This window comes from Pan paniscus, chromosome 8 (genome assembly GCF_029289425.2).
Source record: "Pan paniscus chromosome 8, NHGRI_mPanPan1-v2.0_pri, whole genome shotgun sequence".
NCBI lineage: Eukaryota > Metazoa > Chordata > Mammalia > Primates > Hominidae > Pan > Pan paniscus.
Genome location: NC_073257.2, coordinates 128,827,479 through 128,854,228, shown reverse-complemented (window position 1 = coordinate 128,854,228; position 26,750 = coordinate 128,827,479). Strand labels below are relative to the sequence as shown.

The following is a 26,750-nucleotide window of genomic DNA, read 5'->3' as shown; positions in this document are numbered from 1 at the left end:
CCTTTGCAGGCAGAGGGAAAAACATTTGCAAAGGTACCTAAGTATGAAAGGTCTTAGAGGGTTTAGGGAAGCACTGGGACTTTGGGTGTGGCCTTTGAGGCTGAATGGTGGGCAGTCGAGTGGGATTCCAGGCAGTAAAGATAAGGTCTTTGGAAGTTTCTACACATGAAATAAGCAGCTTGCTTTGTTAACTAACTGCTGTGTAAAGAATGCCCTTGGGATAGAAGGAAGTTAGAACTAGATAGGAGGGTTTTGTCATTATTGAGGGTCTAAGGGCAGAGATAACAGCTTCAGAGGAAGGGCAGATTGCAGAGATACTTTTTAGAGGTTTGAGCAGTTTGATGATCCTTTGGAGGGAGAAAAAAGTGGGAACTCAAGGGTGATCCTGCAGGTAGTAGCTTGAGGACTAGGTAGGTAGATGATGACAGCAGTGAAAGGAGACGTTTCATACAGGGAGTAGGGAAGGGAAATTGATGAGCTCACTTTCTAAAAGTTGAGTTTGAGATGCTTGCAGAGCCTCTTGACAGAGCGGCCCAGAACTGCCAGTGGAACTGTCTGTTCTGTTGGAAATGTTCTGTGTCCATTGTTCATTATGGCACTAACTAGTCACATGTGGCTATCGAGCACTTGAAATTTAACTTAATGCAACTGAAGAACTGAATTTTACATTTTCTTTAGTTTCAATCAATTAAAATTTAAATAGCTACTTGTGGCTAATGGCTACCATTTTGGACAACACAGGTCTGGTAAGTATTGGTTGGAAATACTGGTCTGGAAAGAGTGCTAGAGATAGAGTGATTAGCCTCCCTGGGACTGGGAGGTTTCCTAGAATGCTGAACTTTCAGTGCTAAAACTGACAAAATCCCAGACAAAGCATGATTCTTATTAACCCTAGCTAGAGGTGTTACTGGCTTGTAGTTACGAACTTTAGTTGTCACATTTCTGAAACAACTAAGTCTACTCAGCTGCCTGTTGGGCTGGCTATGTCATGATTTGCAGCTTGGGAAGAAAACTCCTTTTCTTGGCATTGAGGAGTTAGAAAATAGAAAACCAGCATGATTCTTGAAACACGTGCTCTGCCTGATATTCTCCTTGTTTTCTCCACCATCTTCCTTTTTCTTCCATTCTGTATTGTTATGTTACAGCCCACTTTGGCTGTACATTGGAATTACCTGGGGCTCTCACTTCTAAATGTATATATATGTGTGTGTGTATGTGAGTGTGTGTGTATGCATGTATGTATGTATGTATGTATCTATCTATCTATCTGGATGCCCAGGCTCTACCCCAGAATAGTTAAATCACAATCTTGAAGCAGGAGGGGCGAGGCAGCTATATGATTTAAAAGCCCCGCAGGTGATTTTAATGTGTAGCCAGGATTGACAAGTACAGCCCTCAGAAGTGCTTTTACTTCTTTGCCACCTTTCTTTACTGCAACAAATTGTTTGCAGCAGATCTTTAGCCCCTTTTCTCCTCCCTTTATTTGGTGGAGGATAGAAGTACCCTGGAAATTTTTCCTGTCTGCCATGCAGGACACTTCCTTTGTCATAAACACAGAATTTGAGGTACTTTGCTGTATGAGTAATAATAACCATAGCTAACATGTTTTGAACAGTTAATAAGCCCAAATACTCTTATATGTTAACTCATTTACTCTTAATAACAACACTATGAGAGATGTATAATTATTATTCCTATTTTCCAGATGAGGAACCTGAGACTCAGAGAGATTAACTGATTTGCCCAAGGTCCCCTAGCCAGTTAAGTGCTCAGGCTGTCATTAGGATGCACTTTTTAATTACTGTCCTATATAACCTTATAGTACAGTGAAATATACTGTACCTGTAAATCTGAGAGATGAAGTCTTCTCGAGCTCTCAAGCTGCAGCTATCTTTCATATGCTGAGAATTGGTCAGATTCATCTGTTCTTTTTTTTTTTTTTTTGAGACAGAGTCTTGCTCTGTTACCCAGGCTGGAGTGCAGTGGTATGATCTCGGCTCACTGCAACCTCTGCCTCCTGGGTTCAAGTGATCCTCCCACCTCAAGCCTCCTGAGTAGCTAGGATTACAGGCGTGTGCAGCCACACCTGGCTAATTTTTTTTGTATTTTTAGAAGAGATGCGGTTTCACCATGTTGGCCAGGCAGGTTTTGAACTCTTGACCTCAAGTGATCCCCCCCACCTTGGCCTCCCAACATGTTGGGATTACAGGCGTGAGCCACTGCGCCCGGCCAGATTAATCTCTTTAGCACTGGCAAATTCAGGATTTGGAGGATGTCTCTGATGGAATCACTTGAGCTGTGCAAGCTCAGACTGCAAGCCAGTTCTGAAACAAAAAGGCAGCTTTCTCTGCAACCCCGTAACATTGCCAAAAAGGAGCTGAGTAATATAGATCACTTCAGTTTTTGCCAGTTTTGCTGAAGTTGGGGTTAGGGGTCCACTGTGATACATACGTGTGTGTATGTGTGTGCATGTCTGTGTATGTGTTGTTAATGGTAGTGAGCTTGGTTTTATTAGCAAGGGGTTGAATTATTCTCATACTTTCCCTTTCCTTTCCTTATACTTTACTTTAAAGTTGTACATAGTCACAAGAAAGCATATTTTCTGTGATTTTCATTAAAATATGATAGTTCAAAGATTCTTAATTGTTTTCATAAATACTCAGTAATTGGGAGCCTACAATGTTTCATCTGGGTTCTATTGGCAGTATAATGGAAGAATAGTACTGGTATTTTAAAAAAGACTTCAAAACCATTATCTGATGTTTTAAATAGAAAAAATTTCTTAATGTCAATATAAGATCATGGGTTTTTGTTTGTTTGTTTGTTTGTTTGTTTTTGAGACGGAGTCTTGCTCTGTTGCCCAGGCTGGAATACAGTGGTGCAATCTTGGCTCACTGCAACCTCTGCCTCCCGGGATCAAGCGATTCTTCTGCCTCAGCCTCTGAGTAGCTGGGATTACAGGTGCGCGCTACCGCGCCCAGCTAATTTTTTTGTATTTTTAGTAGAGACGGTGTTTCACCATGTTGGTCAGGCTGGTCTCGAACTCCTGACCTGATGATCTGCCCGCCTCACCCTCCCAAAGTGCTGGCATTACAAGTGTGAGCCACCGCACCCAGCTGAGATCATGGTTTTATAAGCCTTTATTGTTCATTCTGTATGTCTGTAAAGTAGGTCACCAATTATAGAACATTAAATAAATTTTGGTTTTTTCAACTTCATCTATAGATACTTTTAAATGTCAAGTAACCTAAAATCAAAGTCTTTTAATAAAATACTTATATATCTATTTTTTGAAACAATTTAAGATACAGTAGTAAGATATGGGATCATAACCATAGACTACCCAGTGGTGGTATAAGTGAATATTTTTAGAAGATCTTACTTAGTTCTCGTTTCTTTCTGTTAAAAAAGTGGGGACACATTTTATTGGTTTTTCAGCTCCAAAGACAATTTAGTTTTACTTAGTTCTTGTGGTGCATGTGGTGGGGCTGATGAAGAGCTGGTGTGCAGAGAGCTTCATTCTAGGTCAGTCAAATCTTTTTCTGTTGAAAATGTTTTGTTTCGTTTTGTTTTTGAGACAGAGTCTCGCTCTGTCGCCCAGGTTGGAGTGTGCTGTGGTGCGTTCTTGGCTCACTGCAACCTCTGCTTCCCGGGTTCACGTGATTCTCCTGCCTCAGCCTCCCAAGTATCTGGGACTACAGGCAAGTGCTACCATGCCCAGCTAATTTTTGTACTTTTTGTAGAGGCGGGATTTTGCTGTGTTGGCCAGGCTGGTCTTGAACTCCTGACCTCAAGTGATCTGCCCACCTCGGCCTACCAAAGTGTTGAGATTACAGGCGTGAGCCACCACGCCCAGCCTGTAAATGTAATTATTTTCAGAACTATATCTTTACATGTACACATTCACCTATTTTATGGACTAGTTTTCAAGGATTATTTTGGGATGTGGCTTCAATAAAATTGTCTATTCTTGTTTAAGTGGTCCTGGTATACTAATAAAACTTCTGGACATTGGTGATATAATCTCATAAACATTCGCCAATTTGAATTTGGATTTTAGGACTTTGGTGCCACCATCACAGTAGCCATTCTGAACCCTTTCGATCACCATAGGAGAAAACAAGGCATGTGCTTTACCATGTTAATTGTCTGTTTCTGGGGTGTTCTTTGCCCTAGTGGTTAGAATCATACATTTCTGGAATTAAGGACCAGATTATCTGGGATGTTCTTGCAACCACTGGTTTCGGATTTTTTATTTCTGTTTCTAGATTATTCATAGAAATAGGAAGCTCTGTTTTTTTGTTTTTTTTTTTTCTTTCTTAAAAGAAAAACTGAGGGGTTTTTTTTTTGGTAGGTAAATCCATAAAGCAAAAGTTCAAATTGTGACCAGGCTGGGCAAAATAGCAAGACCCCATCTCTACAAGAAATTTAAAAATTTAGCTGGGCATGGTAGTATGTGCCTGTAGTTCCAGCTGCTCAGGAGGCTGAGGTGAGAGGATCATTTTGAGCCCTGGAGTTCAAAACTGCAGTGAGCTATGATGGTGCCACTGCACTCCAGCCTAAGTGACAGAACAAGACCCTGTCTCTTAAAAAAAGAAAATCAACCTGATGATTCACTGACGTTCTGGTGCCAGTCAAGGTGCCAGCCCTGGGGTGAGCAGCAGTTTTAGACTTACTTCAGATGTTCTGTTCTGTCATTGATCTTAGGCCATTCTTTTTCTTCTCACTTCATGTGTTCAAAACTTTATATTCTCAACTGTAGGGATACCTAAAAATGGTGCTTTGATTAAAGATGAATGTGGGGATTTAGGTTTCGTTTTTTTTTTTTTTTGGGCGGGGGCAATAAACGATTTTAAGTACACAACTTTCCCCCCTACCTAGTGGATAATATTTTCAAATAGTTTAACATGTCTTCCCCATTTAGTGAAATGAGTCTGAATTTCTGGTCTTGACTGACAATCTTGTCTGAAAATAGTTGTTCTTAGCTGAATCCTTCATAAATTTTTTGCTTTGTGAATAAAGCAGACGTGTGACATTGAGTCGAGTGTGCAAACCTACTCTACTTTCTACAGGCTGATTTTCTAAATAAATCTCTGATTACAGTACCACAGACTAATAGTGCTGGGAGGAACTTCAGGGAACACCTGCCTGAATCCTTTCACAGGACCAAGTGCTGAGCATCAGAAAGGAGAAATTGCTTGTCATCTGTCACCTCTCCTGGATCATGGGTGTTCCTAATGACCTAGGGAGAACTGAAATTTAGTTTGGTGGGCTCATGTCTGCTTTTTCATCCTTACTGTTAAAAGCAGGAGCCCAGCCGGGTTTGGTGACTCGTGCCTGTAATCGCACTTTGCGAGGCCAAGGCAGGAGGATTGTTTGAGCCCAGGAGTTTTGAGACCAGCCTGGGCAACATAGTGAGACCCTGTCTCTACAAAATAAAAAAAATAAAAAGCAGAAGCCCCTTTTCTGCAGCCTCTTCTCCACCCTACCTCAACCTAGTAAGAAGACAATGGGGGTTAGTTGGATTCCCCAGGTTGCCCTGCAGTAAACTTTTGACAGTGTTGTAATGTTGCTTTCCTTTTTTCTTTTAGCAATAGGCGAATATGAAGACCTTAGAGCAGAGAACCAGAAAACAAAGGAGAAGGTTTGTACTTTACCTTTTTTTTCCCCTTTCTTACATGTGTAAAAGCCTAGGCGGCATAGTGCATTGTTCAGTCACCAATTTCAGTTAAATGTGAATGAGGGTTTTTTTTTTTTTTCTTTTCTTCCCTTTTCTCTTGCATGTGTGGTTCAAGCTAATACCAACTCCAGGCTCCAGATGGTAAAGAATAGCAGGCATACCACAGTGGGTGCAGCTCTGGGAGATTAACTACATGGCTAAATGTGCAGCAAGGCACCAGGCCAAGCAACTCAAGTCCCCAGGAATCGTACTTTTCCCCTAACAGTCAGATTTGGGATTCTGTCAGTGGAATTGAACACTTCATACATGTACTGTTGGGACCTAGACACATTGGGTCCTGGAGAAAACTCTTTGGAATTAGTCACTGGTGTTTCACCCCAATACCTCCATAAATCTTTATATGTCTGCTTCTTCTATTTATATGAATAATACACTGGAAGTTGAGAAGCATCTGCTGTGAAGGTGGGGAAGTCTGGTGAATATTTTCAGGGGCTCTGTCAGTTTTGTTTTAACTGTTAAATAATTGAATTCTACTTACCTTACAAACTGTATCCTTCTTATCACTGAAAATATCTAAGGTTTGTGAATGCTTACTAATATATATAGCTAATTATATATATATATATTTCTTGTAAATTTAGGGAGGAGACAAATGGAAGAACAGACTAAGGTCAGAAACATAGAGGGACTGAATAGCAAATGAAAGAAAGCAGACTGCCTAATTTTGGTTTTAGATATAAAAAAAATTTACTTTAAAAAATTACTTTGTTGGGTAGGCCAAATATTTCAGAACATAATATCCCTGACCAAAAATTAATAAAACAGGTCCTTTGTAGATATTAAAGAAGAAGATAGCCATCACTGCTCTAAATTGTGAAACCTCATTTTTAAAATTTCGGAGTAAGAGCTGTAATAAAAACTGGCAGCAAGCTAAATATTTGTAAAACGTATGGGATATTTGGGATCACTTATTGGGCTCTTTAGAATTATATTTAACTTTTTCACTATTAATTTGCCACCTGTATAGCTGTAGTATGGATGGTGATATTAATGGTAAGTACTCCAGTTTGAAGCCGATTATAAGGGATTTTTAGATCATTATTTTTCACCTAGTTTTAAGGCTCCTTTGCTCATTTGTAAATAAATCCTTGGTGTTCTGTGAAATCCTAAGTTTCTTCTCTTGCCTTCATCAGGTGATTCAGGGAATGGTAGGTGGAGGTGATAAAAACAACCATGTTAGAAGGGGCTGGTGCTTGCATCTATAATATGGTAAGAAGCACTTTGGGAGGCTGAGGTGGGAGAATCACTTGAGACCAGGAATTCAAGACCAGCCTGGACAACATAGTAAGACCCCCATCTTTACAAAAAAGTTAAAAAATTAATCGGTCATGGTGGCATGCACCTGTAGTCCCAGCTACTTGGGAGGTTGAGGCAGGAGGATTCCTGAAGCCCTAAAGGTTGAAGCTGCAGTGAGCCATGATTGCACCACTGCATTCCAGCCTGGGCAACAGAGTGAGATCTTGTCTCAAAACACACACACACACACACACACACACACACACACACACACACACACACACACACACACTAAGAAAGTCACTGAAAATAGTAGTTTGGCATGATTTCTAATTCCAACCCTGTAACCATGCAGAATCACAAATGTCCTGAGGACATAAACAGGTAAGGAGGTTTTTCTTAGATCCTGGGCCCCTGATGCCCCAAAATTCCAAAGTAAACCTAGTGGGTAATGCTTAGGCTGGATAACTTGAGCATCTTGCTCTAAGATACTCAGCTATCTTCCAGCTGTAGGAGAACAAAGAGACTGAGATGATATCAGTCACTGAGTCTCTTTCATAGCTGCTCCTGACCCACGAGAAGAACAAAGCAAGTTGGAGGGGTTAATTCAGGAGCACTCTTTGACTTAACCTAGAAGGTAAGAGAAGGGAAACAAACAGTTGTCTTCATATAATAGAGAAAGAAGGATGATAGAAGAAAATGAATAATGTAAGAGGAAGTAGATAAAATTTTTTATTTATTCTTGTTTAATCCTTGCTTACATGTAGACCTAGCAGTGCCCTAAAAATACATAGTAGATGCTCTGTAAACATCTGTTATTGGTGGAGATGATGGTTGTTTAACTGACAGACACTTTCTGCAGTGAGGTTTTAAGTGAATCATCCGTTATGCAAGTGGAATTATAGGTAAAATGCATTTGGTAAAAGGAGGATTATAAATTACCTCAGCCCATTAACTGTTTACATGTTTCACTGCATAGAGTATGGCCTAATACTTTCATGACATCTGTAGGCATTATTGACCTGCTTCTGTTGTAATTCTTTAAAAATAACTATTAACAGAAACGGGAAGAAAAGAAATGAAAGCAATATGGAATGCTATGTGGTTGGGTAAAACAAAGTAGAGTGGTTTTAAGTTCACTGCACTCTGTTTATCTTCTGTTAAAAGACTAGCTTGCTTATTACTGCAGGTTTTTCCTCAAAAAAGGGGGGCTGTATTACAAAGGAGGGAAGCATATAATAAAAGCCTTTTATAGAGTGTAGAATGAGTAAAAGCAGCTTTAGTTCCGGAGGTGGTAAATGGAGAACAGCATTTTCTCTGGGAAAGCACTCTCTTGTGCCTGGCTGGGTGAGCTTTGTCCAGTTGACATCAGCAAATACATATGGCCATCTTTTCATTCATGGCCCCAAACCAGAGTGCAGTTAAATCGTTCAGGGACAGCAAATTAAAGTAAGACTCCTTTTGCCATGGTTTATTTGATGTAGGGAAATTTAGAGTGAACAGAGGAAGCAAAAAAATAAATTGCAAGGTATTTTTCCCTTCCACATGTCTACTATCTTTGTTCCCAGGTCATGAACCTTATCAATGGGAGGCGGCGGTGGATGTGATTCCTTTGGGCAGGATCTTTTCCTGCCCTGTTTGGAGTCTCTTGCGTTGAGACAAGTGGTCTGACATGGTGCTCTTCAGGGAAAGCAGTTGTTTAGAGGCTGCATGGTGTAAGAAGCTGCTATAGGACATCCATGCTCTCTCATCTCCCTGTCTCATGCTCTACACAGCAGTATGTCCGCTCCATTTCACAGAGGAAAGAACAGTACCTCAGGGCTTGAGTGAGGTTCCCAGTGTTACACAGATCATGGCAGAGTCTAGATTCAAACATGGGTCTTCTGAGCACGATGTTCTTTTAGAAGTAGGTGAACAGTGGGAGCTTATTGACTCTTCTTCCGCACAGGTCCTAACTTTATTCTAATTCTGTATTGTTAGTGCATGAGTTTTCCACAGCAAATTATCAGACCCGATCCTTTTCTGGGTCATTTGTCTTTACCAGCTATTGGTTTGTGTTGAAAAACTGAAAGTTGAATATAAGTATCAAATCAGTCTTATGTCAAAACATTCACATGTGTGTGTATATGTATGTGTGTACTTGTATGTATACATATAGATTCTGGCATAATGCATCCCAAGGATAAAAGCAGGAAATTTGGGGCAGGGGGAGTGGACCCGTGTTTTGATGGATATTTTCTCTTTTTTTTTTGCAGTTCTTCCATTTTAGGAAAACTGCTGACTCTTTTATTTTTTTTTTTTTAATCAGTGACTTTGAGGATGGAGTCAATTTGTTTGAGTTTGTAAGGAAAGCTCTTTTGAAGGGAAACCTTTTTATTGAATGCCTTCTGAGTACTGGGGTATAAAGAAAAATATATGAAGGTCCTACTCTTGAGTAAAACCACTCTCATGAGGACCCCAAATAAGTTGACAAATAACCACGATCAATTATGCTGCTCTGAGTGCCTAGAGCATGGCTGGGCAATGGACAAAGAACAAAAAGACAAGGTTCCTACTCTTTTCCATGTGATAACTTTTTACTAGCCTTTAATGCTTGGCTTAATAAATGTCACTTAGGTTTTTCAAAGTCTTCTCTAACTCTCTCACAAGCAGAATTTATTGCTTTTTTGGTAATAAGACATCTGCATATTTATGTATGTATGTATCACATTTATCAAGCAAAATTTATTATCAAAATATTAGAGTATAAGCAAATGATGTGGGTTGCCTTAAAATGTAAAAACAGCGAGTTTTTTAACATCAAGATAAATGCGGATTATGGAAATGGTGCTACTTGCTACTTTCCATTATTTTTTGCCCATTTTCTAAATGGACTTAGCAGTATGTGAAAAAGTAAGAGCCTATCATACTGAGGTGAACAACTCTTCAAATTTATATTTTTGGGGTATAGAAAAATAGATGACTATATATTTTGCAATCAACCAAATAAAATGGTTTACTTTGCTTGTGTAGCAATCACCATATTCAAATGTTAGTCATGCCTCCACAATTGAAGGGCATTCTCTTATGACTCACTCAGGATCTTTATCATAATCGTTTGGGTTTTTTTCCTATATGGGGGGAAAGCATCATTGAGCTTTGAATGGAATACCTTTCATGTTTCTCAGAGTGGTGGGGGTGGGGGTGTGTGTGGAGTGTGTGTAAAAAGAAGGAAATCTGTATAATAGAAGAATGTCTGCCTTTAAATAGTAAGTATTTATGTTTAGTATTATGTTCTGAGATCAAGTTTTGAAATGCATAAATGTTTAAGTGGCTGATTAGAAGTCGTTTGGGTGAGCTACTGTAACAGTGCATCAGGCGGTTCTGTCAGCTTGCCAGGAACAATGAATGAAAAGAGAATGAGACAGACACTTTCCAAGACTTATGTTTCAAGAAGCAGGATATATGATACTGTTTGCATCTTGGCTCAGTTGTGTATTGTTAAAATTTCTTCCTCTTGTGTAATATTCAGAGATGAAGGTCCCAAAGTATTTTATTTTTTAAAAAAATCAATAAAGAAGCCACTTTAAAGAGCAAGATATGCATCCATTATGCTAACTGTTCATGCATAATACATCCACATACATGCAGTTTCTTTGAGACAAGAGTGGCAAGTGGTTGTGCCAGAGAAAAAGTAATTACTTAGCAGTTTGAAAGTGAAAATGAGTCTCTTATTAACAGCAATCTATCTAGAAACAAAGAGCAAGGATCTCTGTTCTGATGACATGTGTTTCCATCTAACACACAATACCTAGAATTTGGAGAATGCTGCAAGACAGCTTTGAGGGCAGCTACCACTTCTTTTTTGCCTGTGAAAATTGGAGGGAAAGAACTTTGAATTGGAAGAAAGAAGAACACCAAAAGAGAAAGAGAGTGAAAGGAATTCCATCCTAGTGGGAATGATTTAATGTGTTGTATTCTTTAGGGATAAGAGTGTAGAAATCCAGAAAGCACAGTTCTGGCCAGACTTACATAGGTGGAGCAGTAGAATTGTCGACTACTATTAAAAATGAATTGATGGTCCTTTCATTGTATGCCAAGGATTCTTAAACAGGTAAACAGGTAAAGTACACACAATTCTGATGCTGGGCATGTTTAAATCTTTAACTGTTGTAACTGGACATTAATGAACTTCAAGAAAAATGGTGTAGCATTAAACTTCTTCAGACTTAGTGGCGTTGTAGGCTCTGCTGTACGTTCCTTAGGAAGTGGGTATATATTTTGTTCAGTTCTGGTTTGGCAGTATTTCTCACATTATATCGGGTGTCCTTATGAATTGCTTACTTCATTTGTTGATCTTTTGTGGTAGATCATAAGTTTTTGTGAGAACACATTGTCTATTGTGTTCATGTATTGTGCCCAGTGTTTAACATAGTGGCTGGGCTGTGTGGGCCCTGTATAAATTTGTTCAGTTCTCAGAGGAGGAAATAATGACATTCAATGATTATAGTAGATACTTGCTTAAAAGTCTGATTCAGTCAACTGTAATGTACTTGCCTATGTATAGATTGTCCCCTGTCTTGGTATTGTGCATATGCGGTGCATATATGCACTTCTTGGGCCCTGAACTGCCCTATCTATAGGCTAGCAACCCTCTGATGCATTTGTGCACCAGGAAGACAAGCATGAATATTTGTATTAGTGGAAGTTAGATACAATTTAGAATGTTGAGGTTTTTCTTGCATAATGTATACGTACAACAATATAAAGATTTCTTGGTATCTGTATCAGTTATCTGTACTTCTGCTGAGCCCTTTGAAGCAGACATTTTAATGTTGATGGTAGTTGGATGAATACGTGAGAGAGGGATGAATAACTGAGCTGCCCATTTTAGGGAGTGGGTGGTGCAAGGAAGATACTAATTCACACTGGAAAGGCTGTTTCTCTACAAATCAGTCTGCCAATGCTCAGAAATCCTGGTTTAGTTTCAGAAGCCAGGTATCTGCCTGGATGAGGCTCAAGGAAGAGATATGGAAAATAGCCAGGGCTTCTAATATTAAGGGCTTTCAAAACCAGCAAGGCCAACCTCCGGTCAATTCATCCCTTCATAAAGAGCCAAATAGAGACTCTAGAGTCGATGTAATGTTATCCAGCTTGCTTACATGAGCCAGCAGTTGTGCCACTGGGTTCTACCTCAGCCTTGAGCTACAGAGAATCGTTGGGCATCATAATTAAGTGATGTAGGCCCAAGAACATCTGTTGCTATTGCAAAGTCTTCATGAGCAATTCTCACACAAAAAGAAGCAGTTTTTACAAATGGTGCAGCTGCGTGAGCAGGGTAGAGGAAGGGGTGGGATGGGTGAGGGGCTTCTGTGTGGTGGAAAGATGAAACATTCTTCCAAAAAGGCCCGTTATCCTGGCTGACTTCCCTCTGTTGATAGAATGAGAGAAAGTTTGCAAGATTCTTTTCTGGGTTCACCTAAAAAGATGAAATAAGTGGGTGTTTGGATTTCTGCTTTTAGTAAATGCGTACATCCTCCATATTTTGCTCAGTTCTGGTTCAGAATAAGTAAGCTGCATTTGCAGCATGTGTAGACTCTCCCCACCCCCAACTCACACCCCTTTCAGCATAGCAGATGGTAAATTCTGTGGCTGCCAGTTCTAGCATAATGTGGTTGCAGAAAATAGAAAGCAAAGCAACATGAAGACCCCTGATAGAACACAGCTGGGGATGGGAGACAGCTTGTGAATCTGCTGATGATAACCATAGGATTAGTGTGAACCCATATAGCTGGACTATAGAAATGGGCTACCTGCATGTTGGAATAAAACTGATGTTGAGACCTGTTACTAACCTGAGCTTGTCTACCTGGGCCTTAATAGCAGAGAGCGTGGACCTAATGTTTTTCTTCTGGGCAACTAGTACAAGCCTACCTAAAATTGTCATGCATCACATTAGTGATTGTGTATGATGTCAACTGGTGGCCTTTTTCAGATCTGACTAGATAGAGCACCATTCCTGTTTAATGCTTTTGCCATCCAAAGTCTCACTAAAAACTCTGGCTATTTGACTGAAGCGAGAATTGAATAAACCTCTAATTCCTTTAGGTAGAGCTTCGAGAGCTACATAGAGGGAACCAAGTGACATTAAGTCAGGAGCAACACTCCCAAGTGCCAGCTCTTAAATGAAGACAGTTTTTTACAAGACATCTCACATTTTTCAGAAATGCCAGATTAAGAAACATTAAATTAATTTGAAAGTAAAGCACCAGATATATTTCACTTGGCAATCATGACTCAGGAGTTTGAGCCTAGTCGGAAACTAGGTTTCTTTTTGTGCCTTATGCTACACTGTGCATTATTGGAGGAAGGTAGACAGACTGGTAGGGGTGGTGGGGAAGTCCAGAACAAACAGAAGCCCATTCTAGAAAATGAGAGGAACATTCCTGAAACCGCTAGCCAGAAGTCTCCTATCATTAAGGGTTATGATGTCTAATGTAGTCCGTTTGGGTTGAGGAAGGAGCTAAGAAAAGCCTATATGCGAATTTAGAACTCTACTATTTCGAATTTTAAACACCAAAAAATCATAAATGTTGTTTGTTTAAGCTGAAACTACAGACTATATTAGACAGAATTATTATTTTTTTTTACAGAGGATGGGATTGCCACGGGAAACCTTAATCAAAGAAATGCCTTCTCCTTTAGTAAATAAGTTAGGTCCAGCCTTACTCATTTTGACTGGGTGGGGGATCCTGAGTCAGGATTTAGTAACCAGATTTGCTAATTTAACACTGTGTACTTGTTTCATGTTCTCTTGCCAGAATACATTTACCCATATGAGCAGGGACAGTATGACATTTCAGTGGTTCTTTAGTGACTAAAGGGGAAAACTGAACTGCAAGCTTCTTACTTATTTTTAAAATATTTTGAAAGGACAGGAAAGGGCAGAGAATAGTATAACAAATACCCATTGCACAGAACTGTTATTTCTCTTGAAATTCAAAAATAAGGAATGCAGCAAATACAACTGAAAGTTCTCACCATTTCTAGTCCCATTCCCCTCCCTGTTTCCTAAGAGACAACTACTGTCATAAATGTTGTATATTTCTTTTTATTTCATATTTATATATATTGGATGTATTATAAAGCATATATAAATATATGAGATGCATTTGTGTATGTAAGATATTATTTGATATATCTGATATATCTTCTGCAACTCATTTAACATGATGGTTTGTTTTTTTTTTTTTTTTTGAGATGAAGTCTCGCTCTGTCATCAGGCTGGAGTGCAGTGGCATGATCTTGGCTCACTGCAACCTCCGCCTCATGGGTTCAAGCAATTCTCCTGCCTCAGCCTCCCAAGTAGCTGGGAGTACAGGCGTGTGCCACCACGCCCAGCTAACTTTTGTATTTTTAGTAGAGATGGGGTTTCACCATGTTGGCAAGGATGGTCTTGATCTCTTGACCTCATGATCCGCCTGCCTTGGCTTCCCAAAGTGCTGGGATTACCGACTTGAGCCACCGTGCCCGGCCAACATGATGGTTTTTAACGTTTATGTTGATACATACGGCTTTATTCATTTTCACTGCTCTGTAGTATAGTATATGAACATACCATGATGTACTATTATTAAAAATGTGGAACATTTTTGTATATGTTATACATTACTAGAGATTCTCTGGGTATATACACCTAGAAGTAGAATTGCTGAGTCATAGGGAAGTATGTATTCAATTTTGATAGAAGTTTTTTTCCAAAGTAATTATACCAATTGACACATCCATCAGTGGTCTATGAGATTTCCTGTCTCCCGGTATCAGATTTTTTCAGTTTTTGCCAGTCCGATAGGTGAGACTATCTCATTGTTTTTATCTGGATTTTTCACATTATGTGACATCATAATTTTTTAGCTATTGAAAATCGGAATTAAGAACATCCAAAGGGATGAAATTCCTATATATTTATATGGCAGGTTAGCAATCAAATATAATTTAAAATTGTGCTTTATTCATATGGCACTCTTAGGGAATAAGGTATTCCCAAGATAATACATTTAAAATTACTACTCTAATAGCTAGAAATTACTTTTTAATGTTTTAGCTAGTTGTGGTGAATATCTTGTTATATATCCCTGTTTTATGAAATTCAAGATATACTGAATTCAGTCCTTATAATAATAAACATTAGGTTTTTAAAAAAAATTCATTAATGCCTCCAGGGCCTATCAATACAGGAGATACTTGTTTCTATACCAGATACCCTAAAAGGTCCTTATGCTCTAATAGTTATTTTTGCCTTTTATGGTCTTGCCTCCCAAAGTCTTTTCAGTGAGTTCTCCCACCTTTTTAAATTAAAAATCAGTTTATATAAATGATATGTGCTTAGTATGGAATATTTTATCTTCTCTTCTTTTAATTTGGTACCTTCCTGTATTCCGAATTCTGAGGACACATGGATCACTTTTTCTTGGGTGAGAGTGTGTGCCGTGTGGCTGCCTTTTGCCCTCATGCAGTAGTCTTTTTTTTGAGTCAGAGTCTCACTCTGTCGCCCATGCTGGAGTGCAATGGTGTGATCTCGGCTCAGTGCAACTTCCACCTCCCAGGTTGAAGCAATTCTCCTGCCTCAGCCTCCCGAGTAGCTGGGATTACAGGTGCACACCACCACGCCTGGCTAATTTTTGTATTTTTAGTAGAGATGGTGTTTCACCATGTTGGCCAAGCTGGTCTCTGGCCAGGCTGGTCTTGTACTCCTGACCTCGTGATCTGCCTGCCTCGGCCTCCCAAAGTGCTGGGATTACAGGCGTGAGCCACCACGCCTGGCCTGCGGTAGTCTTTCCATTCCCTCCCAAGTATGCACCAATGTTCTGGGTAGTTGAAGCTGTTTGGAATCAGACATGTACATGAGTGACTATGTACAGCATTAGCCAAACATAAAAAGAGGTACAAACATTCTCTTAAAGAATGAATATATTTTAACTCAAGGATGTTAAATCGGGCTATTACTGAGGAGATAATGAGCAGGAAGGTGACTTATATCTTAGAAGGTCTGAGAAAATTGGCCAGATACAAATGGCACAAACACCATGCTGGCTGAGCAGTGCAAGTTCATATATGACCATTGATGCTTTTCAAAGGTTTTAAATTTTGTTTTGTTTTCAGAAAATTGCTGTTGTTTATAAGTTTGCTCTTGCTTGCCTTTTCAAACTTAAAATTTATGATTGAAGTTTAACATTTGTTTACTTCTCTCATTTCAGTGTGACAAAATTAGGCAAGAACGAGATGAAGCCGTTAAAAAACTGGAAGAATTTCAGAAAAGTACGTAAGCATTTCAGTGGAATTATTATAACACATATAGCGTATTGGGGATTATGTGAGTAGACATGTACCCTATTGAGTTGCTAATGTCCTGGTCATACAGTCAAGAAAGCAAGACTTCTTTCTATTTGTCCAAACATGCCCAGGCATCACTTTAAGCTTTAAAGAACTGGAATAAGCATCATTGTTTCATCAAGGGTGTTAGAAAAACCTATACTTGTTATAAAACAGTTTAACTATACAGAAAAGTTAAAGGAGAACAAAAATGCCTTGTTGGCTCCTTGAAAAAGGCCGGTGCTAGTACTTTATAATCTGTCCTTGTTGGTCTTTTATTTGTGTAGTAAAAAATGTAATCGTGTTTTAAATTCAGTTTTGCAGTCTGCTTTTTTCAGTAAACAGTACTCCTGGTCATATTTGCATGTCAGTACAGATGTACATCAGTTTTTTGTTTTTGTGTTTGTTTGTTTGTTTGAGATGGAGTCTCGCTCTGTCACTAGGCTGGAGTGCAGTAGCAAGATCTTGGCCCATTGCAACCTCCACCTCCTGGGTTTAAGCAATTCTCCTGCCTCAGCCTCCCGAGTAGCTGGAACTACAAGCGCACACCACCATGCCCAGCTAATTTTTGTATTTTTAGTAGAGACGGGGTTTCACCATATTGGCCAGGATGGTCCTGATCTCTTGACCTCGTGATCCTCCCGCCTCGGCCTCCCGAAGTGCTGGAATTACAGGCGGGAGCCACTGCGCCCAGCCTGTACATCAGTTTTAATGTTGTCCATAGTATTCCATTATAGGATAGTACCATAATGTATTTAATTATTCTTTCATTGACAGATTATTCCTGGTTTTTAGCTATTATAAATAATGCGATGGCAGGTATTCTGACACTTACATCTTTACAGTAATCTAAATAGTTCCTGAGGTTAATTCATATAAAAGGAATTACACTGGAGATCCACTATAGAGCATTGTGCCTATAGCTAATAATACTGTGTTGTATACTTAAAATTTACTAAGAGGGTAGATCTTATGTTAAGTGTTGTTACTACAAAAGAAAATAAGTAAATAAAGAGGGCAGAAGGAAACTTTGGGAGGCAATGGATATGTCTGCAGCCTTGATGGTGGTGATGGTTTCACAGGTGTATAATAATCCCCCAAACTCATCATGTTGTATGCATGAAATATGTATGGCTTTTTACATGTCACTTATACCTTAATAAAGTGGTTCAAAAGTAGAGAAAAGGAATGATAGCTTCATAGAACTTAAACATTTTTAAGAGTGTGAATGTTTGAAATAGCCCTCTCACTGAAGAAAGTTACATTCCCACAAAAGCTGTACTTTCCAAATTTTTGCTATTTTTTTTTTATGTAATGTAAATCTGTTATTTATCCCCTAAGACAGCATAGCTGATCAGACCCAGAGGGATCAGATGGAAATATGTCATAGGCAAAGGGTCAGACCGTAGCAGGGAAAGTGACCCCCTCCCTTGGAAACAAGGCCTTTCTCCATAACTCTGCAGATGTTCTGTCAGTCAGGGTATTTGATTATTTATAAAGAGTTGATTTGGTAACTACACAACAGAACATTTTATTCTAGTTAAAACAGCCATACAAATGCAGCATTATGGTTAAATTTCAACAGCAAGTTTATTTCAGTGTCTGGTTGTAACAGAGAACATCCAAGGGGAATCTTATTGATATTACCTGTCTTTGGAGGCCAATGTGCTATGCTAGAAATACCTCTTATTTGCAAATGTATGAATTCCAATTACATGGTACTTTTTTACTTATGGAATGTACTTATTCTTAAAGAGTTATACCATTGGCATTGTTACCGGTTAATATGCTTGAATTATTGATAATGGATTGGTGTGCAGTGGGAATAGTTCAAGTTCCTTATGGTTGGGCTTATAAAATATTTGGTCTAGGGTTTATAAAATATTTTGGTCTAGGGTAGGCAGTAGGGACTTTGCCTCCTGCATTATGCAAAACCAGAAGCAACATTCCCCCAAAATCAACCTTCGAAGTAACATTTAAATTCTGCTTTCATCTGCCATTTCTCTTTTCCCTTTCTTTGTCTCTTCCTCTGAATAACTTTGATAGTTTTAAAAATTTACCTTTTTCCTTATGAGCAACTCAGAGCCTGAGAGGATTGATTGGAGGATTAGTACAACAATCTGTATGGTTGTATGCATTTAGTTTTTACCTTTACTAAGTGTCTTTAATTAATTTAAGGTTTGGATGTTAGGAAAACAGAGTACTAATTCTTTTTTTCTTACTCTCTTGGTAACTCACAGAACAACAGAGTGCCAACTCTTTACTCAGTCTCAAAAGGAGAGAAAACAAGGACTTGGCCAGGCGCGGTGGCTCACGCCTGTAATCACAGCACTTTGGGAGGCCGAGGCGGGTGGATCATGAGGTCAGGGAGATCAAGACCATCCTGGCTAACACGGTGAAACCCCGTCTCTACTAAAAATACAAAAAATTAGCCAGGCGTGGTGGCGGGCACCTGTAGTCCTAGCTATTTTGGAGGCTGAGGCAGGAGAATCACTTGAACCAGGGTGGCGGAGGTTGCAGTAAGCCAGGATCTTGCCACTGCACTCCAGACTGGCGACAGGGTGAGACTCCGTCTCAAAAAAACCCCAAAAAACAAAAAAAAATAAGGACTAAGAAAACTTTAAATATTTGTCAGAAAACTGTATCTGGGATAAATAATTCATGGCTTTTGAGCAGAGGGTAGAATTTCAGATTTGGAAGGGAATAGGCAGTATTTTTATCACCAGTGAAGAGCATTAGTTTGTGTGAATCCATTTCTGCATTAATAAAATTGGTATAAATGACCTTGCTTCATATACCATTTGAGGGTGAAAAAAGATAATCTGCATAAAAAATGCTTAACACTGTACCTGGCATATAGTAAGTGCTCAATAAATATTAGTTGCTACTACCACCATCTCATCAACTAAAATATCCAGTGCCTGATTGCCCTTCAGTATTAAGAGTTCATATCATTTACCTTTAGGGAGTTAGTTCTTTGACACCAGACTCCACATTTGGATAGTGGTGGAGGAAAGTTTCTTTTGGTGCTGAGTTGAAATCTGAAATCCCTGTAACGTTTACCTACTAGGCCTACGTCTTTTTTTGAGACGGAGTCTCATTCTGTTGCCCAGACTGCAGTGCAGTGGCGTGATCTCCGCTCGCTGTGACCTCCGCCTCCTGGATTCAAGCAATTCTTGTGCCTCACTCTCCCAAGTAGCTTGGATTACAGGTGTGTGCCCTCATGCCTGGCTATTTTTTGTATTTTTAGTAGAGATGGGGTTTCACCATGTTGGCCAGATTGGTCTTGAACTCTTGACCTCAAGTGATCCTCTTGCCTCAGCCTCTCGAAGTGCTGGGATTACAGGCGTGAGCAACCACACCTGGCCTAGGCCTAGGGAACAGCTGAATAAGGGTTAGGAAAAGCTTTGTTTGGCCATAGGGCTCTACTCTCCCTAGCTTAGCATACTTTTCCCAGGATAAATGTTTTTATCCATATGTCCATGTCATTTTTGATCCTCTGCCAGCTCTCTCTGAGCCTTCCTCCTACACACAAAGAACACCACTACATAGCAAAGCTGCATTCCCTAGACCAGATTCCTGTGAAAGGTAACTAAAGACCTTTCATATCTTTTTATTTATTTATTTATTTATTTTTGAGATGGAGTTTTGCTCTTTTTGCCCAGGCTGGAGTACAGTGGCGTGTTCTTGGCCCACTGCAACCTCCGCCTCCTGGGTTCAAGTGATTCTCCTGCCTCAGCCTCCCAAGTAGCTGGGATTACAGGCAGCTAACTTTGTATTTTTAGTATAGACAGGGTCTCACCATGTTGGCCGGGCTGGTCTCGAACTTCTGACCTCAGGTGATCTGCCTGCCTTGGCCTCCCAAAGTGCTGGGATTACAGGCATGAGCCACCGCGCCCAGCCCCTTTCATGTCTTTTCAGCCACAATGTTAGATCCATTAATCTGTTTTAAGGACACACCGATTTTCCTACATATATGCCAACTTTCATGGCTCTTTCCTTACCACATGGAAAACTTTTGAAGTAGTGTGATGTTGAAGAAGAATTTGTGATATGTTCACCACATATGCTTTAGAGATATTCTACATCTAAATATCGCTGGGAGTTAGAGTTGGGAGAGATTTGCTCTAGAAGCAACATCATTGGTGGTGACACCTTGTATAATGAATTAGAAAGGACTATAGAAAAGTAGAGTCACCTAGAAATGGTTTTAACTGGGCTTTACCAGTTAGAACTCTGTGATTTGGAATATGTTATTTAACTTCTCTGGGCCTCCGTGTTCTCAAATATAAAATTGCTGTGATGATCCCTACGTTATAGGATTGTTGTGAGGCTTTGTGAAGGAGGGAACACATGTAAAGAGTTTAGCACAAGGCTGGACACATAGTCAGGCTCAACAAATGGTGATGGTAGTTGTTTCCTAAGCAATTCTATACTACAGAGAACATTCTCATAAAAGGCTGTTCACAGGTGAGCTTAGGCCTTCAGTCCTTCAAATAGACACTAACACGAGCACCTACTTTGCATGTAGCATTGTGCTAGGTGCAAGAGAATCAGACATGTAAAACAAAATCCCTGCTCTAATGTTCATAGTGAGTAGAAGATAAAAACAAGTTAAAAAAAAAAAAAACAGTTACCCTACAATGTGATGTGTACTACACTGCCATTTATGTAAGACTGCTTTGAAGTCATAGTTGAAGAGAGACAAACTTCGCTAATTCAAGTAGACTAATAGAAACAATACTTGATGTACTTTTAGGCTATACTTCTAAGTTCTCAGGGTCATTAAAATTTTTTTATTATGAAAAATTTCAAAGTTATGCAAAGGCGGGAAAATAATTTAACGAACCCCCATGTTCCAGTTTTCTGGCTGCAACAGTTGCCAACTCACAGCCAGTCTTCCAACTGTACACCCATACACCCACTGTCACTGACCTCAGATTGCTTTGGAACTAATTCCAGTCATCATATCATTTTACTGTTTACTGCCTGGAAATATTTCAGTATATATTTCTAAAAGATTAGTAGTCTTTTCTTTCTGACATAACTGCAGTATTACGGACACTTTATTAAAAGTTCATCTTTTTTCTTTTTTAAACCTCATGTCATCCAAATATGCAAATATGACAAGTACAGTGGCCATGGATTGTGGATATCCTGAGACAAGCCCAATTCAGAACCATAGGGCAAATTATTACATGAATAGCTAAACGTTTAAAAAACTTTTATTATTCAAAATGTGCAAATAAATTTACATATTAAAAGTATTTCTGTTTTGCGTCATGTGACTTGACTTTTGGTTTTGGAAATGGGATCATGCTTTTTAAAGATATAATCACCGTTTGAAATATACTCTTCCCATATGAACCTAGAACATTGATAAGTAGGTTGTTATGCTACCAATTTAGCACTGGAATAATTTCTTAAACTAAAAATTAATGCGCAATTTAAAAAAATGTCTACTGTTCTCTCTTTGAGAAGAAATAAAAACCCCACCAGATGGAGTGTACCAAATCAGAACTGGAGAAAATGTGAGCAAGGACTACCCAGCTATGTTTATCAAGTTAAATCACAGGGCACCTTTTTACAAAATGTTCAGAAAATAAATGTTTTTTTTGTTTTGTTTTGTTTCCTATTTGCTAGGCCTAAACCTCACTACTGTGGAATGAATTTTCTTACTCTTTCAAGAGCAAGAATGTTATTGAATAAAAAGTAAGATTCCTATGAAAAATGCAGAGTGTTTATGTTTTTGTTATGATAGTGGAAATACCAGATTGTGGCAGAAGATGTCAAGTAGTTAAGGCTAAAAATTCAAAGTAATATTTGATGTTGTAAAAATTGTATAGGTTTCTTTTCTCTTTCCTTCACATTTTTGAAGAACCTACCTTGTAAACATAGTGATAAAATGCCAGGAATATTAGGATTTTAAGGAAATAATAGAGCCTATTATTTAAACTACAATATAAAAGGCAATTATATTGATGAAGAGCTACATGGGCTTTGTGTGTGTGAATAAACTTGGCCTGTGTTCAGCTTCTATTTGTTCTTCTGGCATAAACACATATTGTGTGTGATTCCAGTTTAATGGGGACCCGTTTGTATGCCAAGCAGCTGCATTTTAGGACCTATTGCGTGATTTCATAGCTCTCTGAAAATTGGTTCTATTCAGAACAAGAGATAGAAGAGAAGAAGGGGGGTGATGTGGAAGGGGGGGGGAGCTTCAACACACAATCATTTCTTTTCAATTGGAGCCAGAAAGGTTGATGACAACATGACCATTGTGTTATAATGATAAGACCACTAAGGCATCTGTACCTCTCATCAAGGCTTTCACACAACAGCAGATACAATTTAATTCACTGCTCTGTCAGCAGTGCTGATACCATTATGCCGTCTGTCTCCACAGTTATAATCACTGTCCTCTGAGAAATGCAGTTGAAATGATCTTGAGCAGTCAAAGAAACTCTCAATTAAGGCTGCCACTTCCAATGTGTCAGATTGTGTCTTATGCACTTGGTACAATTTTCACTTCCAATCCTGTTTATTTACAATGTCTACCAGTAATTACGCTTAACGTGTCATTTAGTGAGGGGGGCCCCTGCCAAGCCGATTGTTGGGTGCTGCTGTACCATTGAGTGGGAGTTTCTCGAAGTCAATGCCATCAGCAGCTTTTAGGCCCTGATGGGATGCAGTAGTAATGTTGATAATGCAAGTATCGTGCTCATCAAGTCATAATTAGATGCCACTCAAATGTGCCACTTGTAATAACAGTGTTGATTCATGTTTTTCTCGGTGACTGCAACTACTAATTAGTTAAGTGGTTTTTGGTTGGCCTGCATTTGCTGCAGATTATTATTACCCCTGAAAAAATGTCAAGGTTAGAGATGTTTCTGGCCATTTAGTGCTGCTTTATGAATTTGAATATTAACATAATAAGAACTTTGGACAGACTTAGGAAGTAATACATTTTTGTATTTAATTTGGAGAGAAATTTTTTCCCCTGAGTTTAATCATAATTGCAGGTTAATTAAGCTTAAATGAAGCAAAAGTAATCTCTCTTTGTGTTATGTGAGCCCAGTGCTTTTTGCCTAACTTTGTTGGGTTTCACATTTGGGTGTCCTTTAATTTTTTTTTTTTTAAGCCAAACAAATAGCAATAAGTAATGTCTACATTTAGGGTTGAGATTCTGAGAGTTTTCATTTAACTAGAAATATGGGTGGAAGGAATTGGCATTTTTCTTTCTTGATCTTCAAAATATAACTCAAGTTCTAAATCACTTTATACCTGTAAATCTCAATTTACATGCACCAGCTATCAAAAAATCTAAAAAATACTATTTTTCGAGCATTGGTAACATATCAAGTAAAATTTTATTTTTCTTCTAATGCTTCTGATAGCCTATGATTCAGGAAGTAATTTATTAGCATCTGCTTTATAACCATATAGTACATAAATCTTACTGCTATACTTTTCTGCCTGAGAGTTACTTATGAAATAGCAGTAACTACTTTGTAGCTAATAGAGACAAATGTTGCAGTACTTAGCCAAGTCGCCACATCACTACTCCAGTCATAAGATCAATTTAAGATTTATTTTTCTTTTATTTTTTGTTAATTTTTCTTATTAGAGCCATGTGTTATACACTGCTAAGAAAAAGAAGTCGTGCTGTCACTCCTCTTTATTTATGAAATATTCTTTTGTTTAAACTAGCACATATGTCTATGGATACATATATAGTTGCATAGAAAATAGACTTGTAAAAAAATCTAAATAGCGCTCTTAAAATGTACATAATAAAATGTATGTATGTGAAATGAATGTATTTTGTTGTGTTCTTGTTTCTTTCTACATTCAAATATTAGCTCAGATTTAATCAGGGCAGCTTCTCAAAAACCTTTTTTCAGTGATAGCTAAAGGTCTGGCTAGCCAAAGAATTGAAGTATTCTTAATCATGGGACGATGCGTGGGCTCCTGGAATAGCTGACTAATCTTTGAATGCTGATATTTTTTTTCCCTCTCATTCCTAGTTTCTCACATGGTCATAGAGGAAGTTAATTTCATGCAGAACCATCTTGAAATAGAGAAGACTTGTCGAGAAAGTGCTGAAGCTTTGGCAACAAAGGTGAGACTTCAAATGAAGGAATTTTACCTGAGCTTTTAAATTTCAACTTGCTTTTCTAAGCAGTGGCTTCTATCTGGTTTTGCTTTTCTACTTCTCTAATCGATTATCTACTGTGATGATGAGGGAAATGTTAAAAGGCCTCAGAATCCTGGAATATGATTATGTAAATATTCGCCTTAATGCAAAGGTTATTCCAAATTGTAAAAGGAGCATTTGTATGTGAGTATTTCAGCATTTGTGCTGTTTGCCTGTGAAAATGTGGAAAAAATGGTCCCAGAGTAGTGTTAAAGGGGACTTTGCAAATGTCCATGCATTTGGTTAAAATGCTAACCAAGTTTAAAACTAACCTGGTGTGACATAAAAGAGCAGTGAATGTCTCATATTTGAATCAGATGAAAAAGTCACCCTGAAGCCGTGCATTTCAGGTGATTATTTATGAAAGCAAAGCGAGGGCATGCTGAAGGTGACCTCCAGTGTTCCACTGATTGCCTCTTGCTGATGAATTTACCAAGTGTGTAATTTTCTACATTCTATCTCATCAGAAGTACATTATTATTAAAGAATGTTTTTTTATCTCTGTCTTATGTATTTTGGGTTGGGTAAAATGCATCTGAACCACTTCATCAGAAAGTGGATTACAGCAATTTTCAACCAAATTTCATTAGTAATACTGGTTGTGTTTCTTTTCCCTCCCCTCCATCACCCACCTCCGAAAATTTCTTTGGATGTGACTGAAATCCTACTCTCAATAAATACATAAATAAATGTAATTTGTATGCATTAACAGTGTGCTTCCTAGAGGTATTTGCTTAATTGTTTGCATAACAACACTACATTAGAATTCATAAGATATTTAATCAGGACCTAACTAAGAATATAAATTTGGGTATGTAACTTCTCTCCTGTTATTCATCTGAAGAATACACAGCAATACACTTTAAAAACACTTTTTAGAAAATGATAACATGGGTATTCTCACATCATTTTTACTCTGTGGCACATTCCTAGAGTTCACTAGTCCGTAATGTTGTGTGAATTCTATTTTCATTTTTGAATTTCTTTCTTTGGAATAAGTAGAGAAAAAGTACATTTGGAGCCTGCTAGCTGCTCTGAATCTTCTAGTGTCTAAGGATATACTCTCTATTTTTTCTTGTTATTAACAAGTATTCCTGTTGTCATAGCACATCCAGAGTGAGGATACTGGCTACCTTTCAGGATTGGCAGAGTTTATGGAAGGCACTGGTTTGTGGGACAGTATATACAGGTTTTGTTCCTGGTTATGTAATTTTGGGCATATGTGATTTTGGACAAGTTAATTTTGTTCTCTGGACTGTAGTATCTCATCTTAAATGACATGATGGACTAGAGTTAGGACTGGAGTTAATAATTTATTTGCATATGGCCCCTTTTAAAAAATTACTTTATTCTGTCTCCTCTTTTATTTAATAGGTGTTTTTGGGCAAGAGAACTCACCTCTCTGAGCTACAGTTGTCTTGCTCTAAATGCCAGGATGGACCATGGTTGGCTTCATCATAATACGCTCTAGATGTGTGGCCCAGGCATGTGCATGTAGAAAAGCTGCCTGGTGACTGTTATATTCATTGCTCGTTACGAACCAGTGTTACCTAATCTCTAAGCTCATTTTTACAATTAAGTCTTAATAATAGGATCCTTACCTAACACTGTTTGTTGCCTGTTCTTTAAAAACCCTTTTTTAAAATGAACTATAGTTTATTTTTGAAGATATAGTATGAACTCATGGGGCCTAGAAAAAAATTTAAAAAATGGATTAAATCAAATACTATAAATGTGCTTGTTGTTGTGAAAGACTGCTTTGAATGCAAAATGTGGAAACTTCATTATATGTGTGACTTCATTCTGATTTAAGTATCAATTGTCATTTTTGAAAGGAGGCTTTCAAAAATGCTCATTTTTTTTCCTGAGAGCAAAGTTTCTATAAATTCTTATTTTTCTAAATTTTTGCCATCAAATTAATGACAAATGGAATGTTTAATTCTGGTGATGCAGCTTGACCTCGTAATTTTCTTTTTTTTCTTTTTGAAATGGAGTCCTGCTCTGTTGTCCAGGCTGGAGTGCCGTGATGCCATCTTGGCTCACTGCAACCTCCACCTCCCAGATTCAAGCAATTCTCCTGCCTCAGTCTCCCGAGTAGCTGGTATTACAGGCATGTGCCACCACACCCAGTTAATTTCTGTGTTTTTAGTAGAGACGGTGTTTCACTGTGTTGACCAGGCTGGTCTCAAACTCCTGACCTCAGGTGACCTGCCCGCCTTAGCCTCC

At 38.6% G+C, this 26,750-nt stretch overlaps 1 protein-coding gene across 6 annotated transcripts in view; it reads left to right on the top strand.

Annotated features, from left to right (window-relative positions):
• SHTN1 (shootin 1) overlaps window positions 1–26,750 on the top strand; it is a 120,409-nt gene that overhangs the window by 20,760 nt on the left and 72,899 nt on the right. For 4 of the 6 annotated variants that reach the window (XM_008950961.5, XM_008950962.6, XM_063607534.1 and 1 more), the window contains exons 2-4: window positions 5,592–5,644; window positions 16,213–16,273; window positions 24,355–24,449. In XM_008950961.5, coding sequence (XP_008949209.3) covers window positions 5,592–5,644; window positions 16,213–16,273; window positions 24,355–24,449 — 209 coding nt within the window. Of the gene's footprint in view, window positions 1–5,591; window positions 5,645–6,878; window positions 6,950–16,212; window positions 16,274–24,354; window positions 24,450–26,750 lie in introns of those variants that run through there. The other 2 variants (XM_034931575.2, XM_034931576.3) reach the window with 2 other exon arrangements.